We start from the raw sequence: 13,913 nt of genomic DNA, 5'->3' as shown, positions 1-13,913 counted from the left end.
TAAACTAGTAAAGTATTAAAGTAGTAATTTAGTACAGTAGTAAAGTAGTAAAGTAGTAATTTAGTAAAGTATTACAGTAGTAAAGCATTAAAGTAGTAAGGTATTAAAGTAGTAAATATTAAAGTAGTTAAGTATTAAAGTAGTAAAGTAATAAAGTAGTAAATAATTAAAGTAAAGTATTAAATCAATAATTTAGTAAAGTATTAAATGAACAGTAGCTGAATGTAGCAGATATATGGTCAGTATAGGTGCATTATATCCAGAACGTCTCCATTCAGATCAGATTTCCCTCCTAACCGCCTCCATCATGCTCTGAGTATCCAGGAGAATCAGCGAGTGGAAGTAATTCTATTCCTCTGTAGATCCAGCCCTCCCTTTCTCTCCTCTAACTCCCCTAAACTTCCCTCAGTGTCCAGATCACCACTCAACCTGGAACCATGGAGAATAACCACCAGTGCAGCAGCCTGCAGCCTCTCTGCAAAGACGTGAGTCATATAACTAAATATATACATATATAATATTATCATTTTATTCAAATTTAAACAGATGTCTCTACTTTTCTAGTCATTGCAATGCTGAAGTTAATAAAGTTATAATAAAGTTACAGTATGCAATGAAAAAACGAAAAAAAAAGTTGCATGGATATTCTTTGTAAAAATACAAAGAAAATATAATAAATTTTAGAATATGTTTTTGTATTTTTTCGTTGTTTTTTTTCATATAAACCAACTAAAGTAACGCACTTGCAGCTCATTGGATGTTGATGTCAGTTACTGTATACTGTACTGTATACAGTTTATCACTTTCCTAAATGCTAAATTATTAAATGCAATGTTAAACTGACTATTAAAACAACTTTTAATGACTTAAAATCACCAGAAATATATGAAATACAACAGAAAAGATCCAAGTTTGTGAGTTTTTACTGAACTTTCCATTGGCTGAATCAAAATCACTAATAAATAATTTCTTAATTATGTCTTCTTTATGGGGCTATTATCATTATTATTATATGATCATATATTTATTTTTACAGATTTGTTAACATATATTTGTTAACACTTTACAATATGATGGAATATTTATTTATTAACAGTACTTGACACTAGTTAAGACATAATTAATCACAACTGATGTTGTAATTCAATAATTAGTATAAATTAATAATTAATAATAAGACATTAGTTAACTATTTAATGTTTATTATTGTCGTAAATTGTGTTATTTCTGACTCTTATTATAAAATGTTACCATATATATATATATATTTTTTTTTTTTATCCAATTTTACTGTTGTTGTTCTTGTTGTTTACTAGTATAAATATTATAAATAGTTTAGATTAAAAATAAATAAATAAATAAATGTTAGGTAATAAATAATAAAAGTCTCAGATGTATTTTATAAGGAGCTGAGAGCTTCAGATGATGAGAAATGCAGACGTCTGGAATTTCTCATTTTTTATGCTGTTAAAAACTCATTTATCAGAATCTTCAGCTATAGAGAGACTTTCTGTTTTCTTTTGGTACATTTTTCAGGTCTTCACAGTTTATGAGAAATTTCTCCCTATATAAACATATATAATTCTATAATTCATAAATATAAACTGAATATGTACAACAGATAAATCATGCATGCTCTCTCTCTCTCTCTCTCTCTCTCTCTCTCTTTTACTGTCTCTCTATCATCCTATTCTGTTGCTCTCACTCTTTCACTCTCTCTTTGATTTTCTTTCTTACTCTTTCTCTATCTCTCACTCTCTTTTACTCTCTCTCTCCATCTATCATTTTCCCTCTCTCTCTCTTTTACTCTCTCTCTACTTCTACCATGCTCTCTCTCTCTCTTACTCTTTCTCCCTCCCCCTCTCACTCTTTCCTCTCTGTTACTATTTCTCCCTCTCTCCCTCTCGTTCTCTCTTTTACGCTTTATCTCTCACCTCTCGCTCTCTTACTTTCTTTTACTCTCTCTCTCGCTCTCTCTCCCTCTATCACTCTCCCTCGCTCTTCTCTCTCTTTTACTATTTCTCCCTCTCTCCCTCTCACTCTGTCTTTTACCCTTTCTCTCCCACCCTCCATCTCTCTTTCTATTTAACCCTCTCTCTCCCTTTTATTTTCTCTCTCCCTCCCTTTAATTCACTCTCTCTCTTTTACTCTCTCTCTCTATCCCTCTATCACTCTCCTTCTCTCTTTTACTCTCTCTCACTCTCTCCCTCCCTCTTTAAGCTTCTCTCTCTCTTCCTCTATTTTACTCTCGCTCCCTCTTTTACTAATTTTCTCTTCCTCTGTCACTCTATCTCTCTTTTTCTCTCTCTGACTCCTTCTTTTACTCTCTCTCTCTCTCTCTCTCTTTTATTCTCTCTCTCTTTTACTCTCTCTTTCTTTCTCTCCCTCTCTCTCTATCTTTCTCTCTCTTTTTTGAATGTATGATTTTATCAGTGTTTTATTGTTTAGTTATGGAAATGTTTCTGTAATAATAATGTACATATTATTTTTTTTATCTAGTTGGAAAAAACTCTGTGAGAAACATTCTCATAATGTTGTGATGCAAAAACGTTATTCTGTCAATTATTTTCAGAACGTTTCTAGAACGTTATTTCTGTAACATTACAGACTTACCTTCCTCCAACCTTTTCAAAACATTTTTCTCTTCCTCTATCACCCTCTCTCTCTCTCTCTCCCTCTCTCTCTCTCTCTCTCTCTCTCTCTCTGGTTGTTTTGTTGATTCTGAATATGAACCTGTAGTAATAGAGTCTGGCTCCGTACGCTCTGCTCCTCTCTGGGTTTATATCGGGGCTGGATGGTTTAGTTTCCACTGCTGGTTATGTAGGTCTGGATCGGAGCTCCAGCTGCATTTTTGCTCCGAGCGTCGAGGAATTTCTTCTTCTTCTTCTTCTTCACTGGAATTTCGGGCCCCTCTGATTATTTAGCCTTCTGTTTCCAGACTGGATCCAGCAGCAGCTCCGCTCCTCTAATAGAGCCTCTTCTTAATGTCTCCAGCAGGACCTTCATTAAGAGGGAAATCCCAGAGTGCAGTGCACGGCTCGGGCTGTAAAAACGGCACCAAGTAAACAACAAGGGGGCCAGTGTTGGATCACATGGATGATTCCCAATTAGGCCGCCCATACAGATCTCACATGCACTGTAAAAAGTGAAGCATGGAGCTGTTCATTCAAGCTAATAAATATGATTGAACACATAGTACAATTATTGACTTTATTGTGAAACTCAACCTTTTTGAATTTTGATGTGTCAATTTTGATTCAGACTAAATTAATTACAATTCTGAAGGAAATAAACCAAATGTTTTGGTTCCACTGAAATCATACTCGAAGAAAAGAGATAAGGATGTAATATTTTTAATTTGAATCAAACATGAATTGCGCATGCGCACTGTGGAGCACGGGAGAAGTTGTAGAGAAGTGCTTCAGAGCACTGAGGGAGAGAGGGAGAAAGTGCCTGAACGCGCTCGCGAGAGAGAGAATGAGAGAGGGAGAAAGTGCCTGAACGCGCTCGCGAGATAGCAACGCATGCTTATGGTATTGTGGCGTCGGGACTGGAGGGGGGGCGGAAGGAATTATGGGAGCTCACCCTGTTGGGGGAAGTGGGTGTTTTTCTGCGTGTTTATGTTACTGTTTATCCCAGAGTTTCATGTCATGTTTTATTATCACTGTTCTAGTATTATTCATGTAGTTATCAGTTATGTGGTTGTTTTGTGTAAGTGCCTCACCCTTTGTGTGTTTTCTGTGTGTGGGAGTGGGGTTAGCTGCGTTGGAGCTGTAGTTAGTTTCACTTTCAAAAGTGGAATCCCATGTAAATCCAGCTCTTAGTGTCCTCCTCAGAGCAAAATAAAAAGAGCAAGAGAGCACTGAAACGAATCTCGCTGGTAATCCGTCCTCTTCCACGCCACAGTAACTTCTGGAACTGGAATATGCTGCCATGTTTTTTTTTTAAGTTCGGTTCAATTTAAATGTATTAGTTTGGTTCCGAAACTGAAATGTAAAGAATTTAACTTGGATCAAGGTGAATAATTAATATTGGGTCGAGTGAAGTAATATGGTTTATGTCAAAATAAAATAATCAGGTTGTAACAATTGACTTTATTTAGATTGAGTGAAGTCAAATAGTTTAGATGCAACAAATGGACATCAATTTTTTTAATTTGAGCAGGGCTACACTTTTTACAGTGTGGGCAGACAGTAATAACTGGGGATCAATCTGAACCTTAAAAAACTAAACTTAATTCTTTTGATCTCCCTAAAGTGAATTTCAAGTCACCTGAACAAAAATATATTGAATATTACTGTAAACTGTGGCAAAATAATAAACTCAACTAACTCAACTTTATTCAGTTTATTGTAAGAAAAAGATAAGATAAGATAAGATAATCTTTTTTTGTCCCACAGTGGGGAATTTTACAGTATTACAGCAGCAATGGGATAGCACAGCACTGAGTATACTGTGGCTAAAATAAACAGTACAGTATATACAGTATAAATAATAAAAAAGTAAAGAACTCTTAAGACTGTATTAACAAATATTTGCACAATGCATAATGGAAAAGTATTTTACATTAAGTTACACTAAATACATTCGGTAACACTTTCTTTGAATGTCATCTCTATAAGACTCTATAAACATACTCATAACACATTATAATGCATTCATAAGGCATTATAAACGTGACTATACATATTTATAAAAATGTATAATTCATTATAGGCATGTTTATTATGCATCATGAACTGTGATTATAATGCATTAATAGCTGTGTTTATAACATGTTATACATCAATACCAAGAAACTCAGTCCCTAAAAAAGCTTTAAAAACTTATAAACACACCCTCAATAATCATATAAATATGTTTTAACCACTCATAAAGTATTCTTGTCTCAAATATAATATTAGTTATAGTCAATCATAATGTATTATAACAGGTCTTTGTGCCTCTAAGTAAAGTGCCAGACTTTCATTGTAGGACTAGATTATTAATGATAGAGATATACTATTTTAACATGTATGTTATAAGCAGAGCTTATAATGTATTATGATCACAAGTTATAATGCTTAACAAACATGGCTACATAGGTTATGCATTTTTATAAACATTTATAGCCATGTTTATAATGCCTTATAAATGCATTATAATATGTTATGAATGTGGTTATGGCGTCTAATAAAGATGATATTTATAGAAAGTGTTACCATAAATTCTACTAAAGTGTGTTTATGTGTTTAAAAGTTGCTCTAACTAAATACTCTGTTTTGGCATTTTTTTCAAATTGTAGTTGAACCCTAGTTGAGGCCAAACCAACTTTATATACTATATATACTGTATGTGTTATATAACAGTGTTATAGGCTGTAAGAGCAAGTTACAAGAGTAAGTTATATTTTGTATTGCATTTCTAGAACAATTTAATAAAGGTTATTTGACAATTTGTCTCCTAAAATTTGAGAGAACTTTGAAAGAGGTCATAAAACTTTTGTAGAAACATTGGGAGAACTTTAGATAACATTACCATCATTTTCACACTATAAGGCACACTTAAAATCCTTTAATTTTCCCCAAAAAATCATCAGTGTGCCTTATAATCCTGTTGTATAGGAGTTTCAGTGAAGTTTCTCCAGCACTAAGTCTGAAGCAGCATTAGCTTTAGCCACTAGCTGCACTAAGCTCTAACTCTTTTACCGTTTAGAAGTGAGTATTTTTGGCCTGTAGCCTGCTACTAACCCAAGCTAGCACTGCTGGAGTAGCATGAGCATTAGCTGCTAACCGTGCTAAGCGCTAGTTCTTCTTTCGCCATTCAGTGGTGAGTATATCTGACTGTAGCCTTTGTGTTTAACATGTTAAAACACAGCTACATGGGAATGACCACTAGGTAATATCACCCTGGCTTACCAGACTGGTAAAGCAGATAATGCTAATGCTAATGCTGCTGCACTTAGCCATAGTGAAAATCTGAAAATGTAAGCTTACTGTTAATAAACAGAAGCGCTTTCGGTAACACTTCCTATGAAGCCTGTATTCATAATGCATTATGAGTGTATTTATAATGCGTTATATGACATACATAATGCCTTATAATGACTGTAATAAGCTTGTATAATAACTCATAAGTGCTTACAATGACATTCATAACACATTATAAGCTACAAGTATAAGGATTTATAAAGCCAGGGTTTATAATGCCTTATAATGTCTGTTCATAAGAACGTTGAACATACTAATGTTGTAATGCACTATAACACATATATGGTATATTCTAGTATCACAAGTTATAATGCATTATAATGTGCATCTTTAATTTTTAAATTAAAGTACATAACACATTATAAAGCATTATATACAGTCATTACAGGCTTTAAGTGAAGTGAGTTTTTTATATGCCTTTTACATGTAAATTTTACTATGCCTTAATGTAATGCCTCATAGAGCATTATAAGTACTCTTTACTGGCTTTAAGTGAAGTCTGTTTTGGTAATGCTGTTATACTAAAGGAATATTCGCTTGAATACAAAATAAAACCCTTACAAAGCATTATAAGTGCTCTTTACTGGCTTTAAGTGAAGTGAGAAACGCACATAGATTCACAGAATGGATTCACAAACAAGACATACAACTCATTCAAAAACAAACGATTCAAAAACATAATTTATTGTAGTTAAGCAATTGCACATATTGTACACAGAACAATTGTGTTTCTATTTCTCTCAATACATTTCAGTACAGTCAATGTGTGAGAATGCAAGTATCAGTACAGTTAAATTGCGGGAGAACTGTTCACAGGTTTTTCGAGAACTTTCTGATGTCATGCAGAAGTCGTCCAAGGATCCCGTACCTGTGCTTTCTACCAAGCCAGTGCTCCCATTCAATAACCTTCAGATGTTCTTTGAGAAGTTTTGTGGTTCGATTACCACGGTGACGCCAAACCTCAACTTTGTACTTTTGCCAAGCCCTTTCTAAATGTTGGGTGTGGGCTCCTGTAGCTGGGTTTACAAAATGTCTTTTGTGGCAAACAGTGTGATGAACATAACCATGAGCTGCAAGAGATCTGTAAGCCCGCCACTCATCAGTGACAACACTAGTGCCCCCTCTCACATGTTGCATTACAACAGGAAGTAGGTGCTCCCTAAACCTGCCAGAAACAACTTTCAAAATGGGCTTCCTGGATGTTGCGCCAACCTCCAGAATTCCAAGCACCCATTTCTTGCTTCGTCTCCAGGCATGACCTACTCTGCCACGATTGTACTGTAAAATATTAGAAACCAGGTAAGTAATTATCAGATAAAGCCAAAACTAAATGCAATGTGTTCAATGAAACGTGTAGTATATGTTCTTAAATTAGGCCATAAACTGTGATTAATCTTGTAAACAGCTATTTTTGGCAATTAGACTGTGTTCAAACAGCATGCAAATCTGATCTGTTACATCATATGTGACACAGGCGTGTCATTTGTGTGGCTGTGTCAACAGCAAAAAACATAATGAATCTGATATATAAAATTCTGATTTGGGCCATTTCAATATGTGGCATTGAAATATGATACATATCCAATTTGTATCAATGCGACTCTGTCTGAATGCCCAGATCGGAATTCGTGTGACTTTTACGTCACAGAGAAAAAAGGACCACAAGAGTAATAGAAAATGACCACAAATAAACAGGAAACTTGCCAATAGCGCCAATTTTAATGGAGGGATAGCAAGGTATCAGAGCTCTGAAATATTTGAACTGATCTATCCATTCCAATAATAATAGAAGACTTGAGTCTCAGCTGGTCCTAATAAATTGACCAAAGATCGCAGCAGTAGCAGCAAAGAAAAAAAATCGACTTGGACGAATAACGTGTTCTTTTTTTTTTTGTTTTTTTTTGTGGTGATACACAAATCATTCATAGCTCTTGAGATTCTGACGAGGATTAAACTTAATGTAAAGCAGTGCTTTGATGCACATGCATGTCACTTACAAATTGTGCATTGCTCAGACAGATGTCACATACAGTATGAGTCACATTAAAAAGACTGTGTGAACAGATTACACTCAATATCTGATTTGGTCAGAGAATCGTGTTTAGGTCGCTTTTACCTGCTGTGTGAATACGTGTTTGTACCAGTACGCAGGAAAAGTAGGAGAAAGGGGCCTAAGGTTACGTTCACTTGTTATTTTGGCTAAGTTATTTTTAAATGATTCCTCGAGTAATTCGAGTTCCTTGAATAGAACAAATGATCAAGGAATATTTTCTGCTTCAAGGATTCGTTTATTCAATAGACTCGTAGCGCGAAATATGCATCATTATTTTCCAGTGAGTTAAAAGAGATGGGCAGCTTTATAATTTTAAAGAGGCACACACTGCACATTTCCCTATGGAGGACCAAAAATGACATAAGTATAAATAAATAAATGCACATATAAATGAATAAATAAATAAAGAATTAAATAAATAAATAAATACATGCATAAATAATGAAATACATATATAAATAAATCATTTACTTATATATAAATGTGTTTATTCAATTATTTATTGGTGTATTTATTTATTTATTCAATTATTTGTGCTTTTATTTATTTATACTTTTATTATTTACGCATTTATTTATTTCCACATTTATTTATTTATTTATTTATTTATTTCCACATTTATTTATTTATTTATTTCTACATGTGTATGTTAATTAGGTAGGCGGTACTTTCCTCGCTCTAAAGCAGGATTGGTTAAAGAGCTGCAATAGGTTCAGTTATACTGCTGCTACATCTTGAAGCTATAGTTCCTCTTTCATTTTCAGCAGTCCTTTGCTACTGATGGCGTATTTTGTAGGAGCCTTTGTAGACAATTTGAGGTCATTAGCTAATAAGAAAGGGTAATGGAGGGTTTAGTTCAGCTCAGTGCTGATATAGACGTTACACATCCGTGCTTTAGAGATTCGCGGTCCAGCCATCTGCTCTTATTCCGAGTGCGCATATACACGCGGTATTGCGGTAAATGCATGCAGCTCGCTGAATGGGCACAGAGAAATAGACGCTGAAGTGCTTTTTAATTTAGTTTAATTTCTCATCATTTTCTCATAATGCTACAACACTTCTCAAAGAACATCTGAAGGTTATTGAATGGGAGCACTGGCTTGGTAGAAAGCACAGGAACGGGATCCTTGGACGACTTCTGCATGACATCAGAAAGTTCTCGAAAAAGCTGTGAACAGTTCTCCCGCAATTTAACTGTACTGATACTTGCATTCTCACACATTGACCGTACTGAAATGTATTGAGAGAAATAGAAACACAATTTTTCTGTGTACAACTATGTACAGTGTGATTTGATCTTGATAAATATATGAGGAAATCCTTGCTTAATCTTTTACAAAATACGTTGCAATTGCTTAACTACAATAAATTATGTTTTTGAATCGTTTGTTTTTGAATGAGTTGTATGTCTTGTTTGTGAATCCATTCTGTGAATCTATGTGCGTTTCTCACTTCACTTAAAGCCAGTAAAGAGCACTTATAATGCTTTGTAAGGGTTTTATTTTGTATTCAAGCGAATATTCCTTTAGTATAACAGCATTACCAAAACAGACTTCACTTAAAGCCAGTAAAGAGCACTTATAATGCTCTATGAGGCATTACATTAAGGCATAGTAAAATTTACATGTAAAAGGCATATAAAAAACTCACTTCACTTAAAGCCTGTAATGACTGTATATAATGCTTTATAATGTGTTATGTACTTTAATTTAAAAATTAAAGATGCACATTATAATGCATTATAACTTGTAATACTAGAATATACCATATATGTGTTATAGTGCATTACAACATTAGTATGTTCAACGTTCTTATGAACAGACATTATAAGGCATTATAAACCCTGGCTTTATAAATCCTTATACTTGTAGCTTATAATGTTTTATGAATGTCATTGTAAGCGCTTATGAGTTATTATACAAGCTTATTACAGTCATTATAAGGCATTATGTATGTCATATAACGCATTATAAATACACTCATAATGCATTATGAATACAGGCTTCATAGGAAGTGTTACCGCGCTTTCTTTACTCATCCAAATTAACAGTTTTTAGGAGATAAAACTGTGTGTAGATTAACATCCATCAGCACTCGCTTGACTTTAAAGGAATGTTTTTTTTATTAAAAATTACAGTTTTGTTTACTAAGCTTAGCTTTACTTATCTTAGTAACCCCCCATCAGCACCCAGCAGACTGCGAGACCTGCGAAATTAGAAGGAAAACATATTGAAACCCCAGTTCCTTACTAGTGTCTCATATATAATGCGCATTATAACCTTATAGCGCGAAAAATACAGTTCTCAAAGAAAGTGGTGTGATTTTTTTCCCCTGTTAGCTGGACAGAATGGAAAGTTCTGGAAGGTCTGAAGGCCTGAAGCATTGAACACTTCATCCAACACCTTAATTCCTTTTCTGTTACCAAACCGCTGTAGAGAAATCTACTTTTTCTCTTAATGTTAAGATGATATAATGAAACTCCACGTCTACAAGCCTCCCAGCCCGAGACTCCCACTCGTTATAATTAACGGCCGTTCGCGGCTCGCCGGTTTATAATGCGCTGCTTTGCTGTTAAGAATAATACATGGAGGCTCTACGTTGGAGGGTGGAAGGACCTCCTGGAGAGCTTTTCTCCGTCAGCAGTGAGATAAAGTAGAGCAGCAGCAGTCGTTTCTCTCCTTCCTTTTCTTTAACAGATTCACGGAGAATGTTATAAGCCGCTCTTTCAGCGAGAGACATCCCTAATTGAAGATTGTTCGACTCCACGTTTCGTAAAAATTCTGATTGGCCGCGTCCTCGGAGAGCCGAGAGCACGCCGGCGAGAATACCGAGCTTTTTACTCTCTCCCCGGAACAAAACCTCGCCTTTATTAATTTGTGTCCTTAAGCTCGGGGAATTAAGTCCAACAGGCGAACTTTTAATTTGGGACCATTTTAATAAATGTGACCTTTTGTGCCATTTCGCAAGAATTCAAATTGCCCATGTGATTATCATTTCACTCTCTACTGTGCCTCATCGCGCCGCACCCTACATCCGCCGTGCATAGCTTCAAAATATTATTGTAGCCTATTTTTTTGTTCCTGCATTCTCTTTCATGCCTGAAAATGCTATTGTACTATTATTGTTCATTTATTCTCTTTCATGACTCAATACATTATTGTACCACTTGATTGTTCTCTTATTCTCTTTAACGCTGTATCTACATTTTCCTCGCTGTGGAAGAGTCAGGAGTCAGGGTGAGATTCTTCTGCTTTATTTGATCATATTTCTGACTGTATTCGGCAGGTCGAGCTGGGGAAGGAGAAAAACGCCAGATATCGGAGTTACCAGCGTGGAGCCCTGATTCTGGGGTTGGTTTTCCTGATGCTGGCTGTTTGTATCTTTAGCCTGAGATACTTCTGCAACTCCAGCCCTGCGAAGGTAAGATGATCCAACAGTGAGTTTGGTTTATTTGTTTGTTTGCTTAAAGATTAAATGACAATAGTTTTAATTTAGTTTTTAATATTCATTTAGAAAGAAATATAATTACTATATTTTTTTTAGGCTGTTGCAATCTGTTCTATATAATCAATCAATCAACCTTTATTCTCACTCGTGAAAAACATTAATTTACCTTTAATTAACCCTTAATTAACCCTTATTTACAATGTTGCGAGCATTTACAACATCAAAGGGATTGAAAACATTTATTAATAAATTAAAAATAGTAAGAAGTAAAGTAAAAATATAAAATAATAAATAAAAGAAGAACAAATTTTAAATCAACATTTGATATAAAATTCTAAAATACCATAAAAAAACTAATTGACACATAAAAAGTAAATAATTTGTAAAAAATAAAATAAATAAAAAGATAAAAATAAAAGTAAATTATAATGTTAAGAAGGATAAGAAATGATAAAATGAATAATATAACTAAGAAAATAAGAAAATATAACATGTAAAACATTAGAATAAAACATTAAAAGTAATAAAAAATTAAATAAATAAAATACCTTAAAAAATTAAATAAGAAAAAGATAAACTATTAAAAAACACATTTAAATCAAGCCCAGGCTTTCTGATAGTGATTAGAAACTAAAAGTTTAAAATGACTAAAAATGTGCTAGGTAAAATTAATATATACCCACTAAAATAGCACAGAGAAACAAATATACATATCTAATTTGGTGTATAGATTCTCAGTAGTGGTTAAACATTGTGACATTATTGTGAGTTATTGACCTTTATCTTTTATTATAGAGGTCAATATAAGGGCAAAGTAATAATGCAGACATGCCAAATAAAGCAACGTGGCATACAGTTATATCTCACGCCGATATTTAAGTGATATAAATGTGAATTAAAAAAGCTCTTAGATGCTTCTTTTGGGTAGTGTAGCTCTTGCTGAGATGTTCTTTGTCAATGTTTTCTCCTAAAATTTGAGGGAACTTTGAACAAGTTCATGAAACTTTTCAATAGGAATGTTTGCTTCTAACATCGGGAGAACTTTAGATAACATTACTCAAAGAAAGTGGTCTGAGCTTTCTGTCAGACTCTAATGCTTCAAAAAGAGACTACATTTCCCATAATGTACCTGTGCTCAACCCTCTGGACATGTCAGATAACATGACACATTGGTGTTCCAGCTCGCCGTGCTCTTAATTTCTCACACCTGGACTCTTTTGTATAAATTTCCCCTGCTTTCACCTAATCCATGCCGGGTATTGAACCTATTTTACATAGCCTTCTACTTCGCGTTTCCTTTGTTTTTGACCAATTGTTTCCAACCTTTTTTGCTATTTAGACCAGTGTTTCTCAACCAGGGTGCCGCGGCACCCTGGGGTGCCGTCTGGCTTCATCGGGGGTGCCGTCAAAATATTGCGCCTCACGTGCATATTTCATTTCCAGAGTCAGCTCGTGTCGGGGTGTGTCCCAATTCACAGGCAGCATACTCTGAAGGATGCGACCCACAGAGGCGGTGTATTACTGCGCAGCTGTGACGCAATCTGTCTTCGAATACAGCCTCTGAAGGATGCAGCCCCTAAATTGGGACACACTGTAAAGTTTTTGTCCCCCACGCGATGCACGCGCTATTTTATTTCATATTCCGCCAGCAACACCCCTCGTTCTCACCTGAAGTACTGCGCCAGCACCCCAACCCCCCTCCCCCCCCCCCCGTTCTCACCTGAAGTAATGCGCCAGCACCCCCCCCCCTCCCCCCCGTGTAAACTGGGGTGCCGTGACATCTCGCATATATTTAAAGGGTGTCGTGATAGAAAAAAGGTTGAGAAACGCTGATTTAGACCACTCTTTTACTTAGTCCATTGTTTGTTAGCTGTTTTTGTATTTTGACCATCTCTTCTCCCTTTTAACCCAATTTTGGATATCCTGTGTATCCTGTTTATGACCTCTTTGCCTGCTCAGTCACTTTACGCTGCCATTTTGTTACTGACCCTTCCTGCCCCTGATCGTTCTTATTTGCCTTATTCCTTAAATAATCGATTATTTCTGTTTTATCTGCGTTTTTCTGTCTTATGTTTGGCTCACATGTGACTCGTTGTCTGTTTGCTGGACAGAATGAAACAAATCACAACTAAATTAGTGTATAGATTCAGTAGTGGTAAAACATTGTTCAGCCTGGCAACATATTATTAGTAACATAAAGTATATATGATATTTTGGTAACACTTTCTATGAATGTCATCTCTATTAGACTCTATAAACATATTCATAACACATTATAATGCATTCATAAGGCATTATAAACATGGCTATACATATGTATAAAACTCTATAATTCATCATAGCCATGTTTATTATGCATCATGAACTGTGATTATAATGCATTAATAGCTGTGTTTATAACATGTTATACGTCAATACCAAAAAACTCAGTCCCAGCTTGTAGA

The 13,913-nt window shown here is 35.0% G+C and overlaps 1 protein-coding gene across 1 annotated transcript in view; it reads left to right on the top strand.

Moving 5' to 3' along the window:
• The first annotated feature begins 378 nt into the window (after positions 1–378).
• Positions 379–13,913, top strand: part of tnmd (tenomodulin) — a 119,103-nt gene continuing 105,568 nt past the window's right edge. The window contains exons 1-2 of the mRNA XM_049484150.1: positions 379–485; positions 11,308–11,442. Of these exons, the coding sequence (XP_049340107.1) occupies positions 438–485; positions 11,308–11,442 (183 nt within the window). The 5' untranslated portion in view covers positions 379–437. The remainder of the gene's footprint in view (positions 486–11,307; positions 11,443–13,913) is intronic.

Source organism: Astyanax mexicanus, chromosome 10 (genome assembly GCF_023375975.1).
Source record: "Astyanax mexicanus isolate ESR-SI-001 chromosome 10, AstMex3_surface, whole genome shotgun sequence".
Taxonomy (NCBI): Eukaryota; Metazoa; Chordata; class Actinopteri; order Characiformes; family Acestrorhamphidae; genus Astyanax; species Astyanax mexicanus.
The sequence above is the reverse complement of the archived record's forward strand: the minus strand, read 5'-3'. Positions and strand labels throughout refer to the sequence as shown.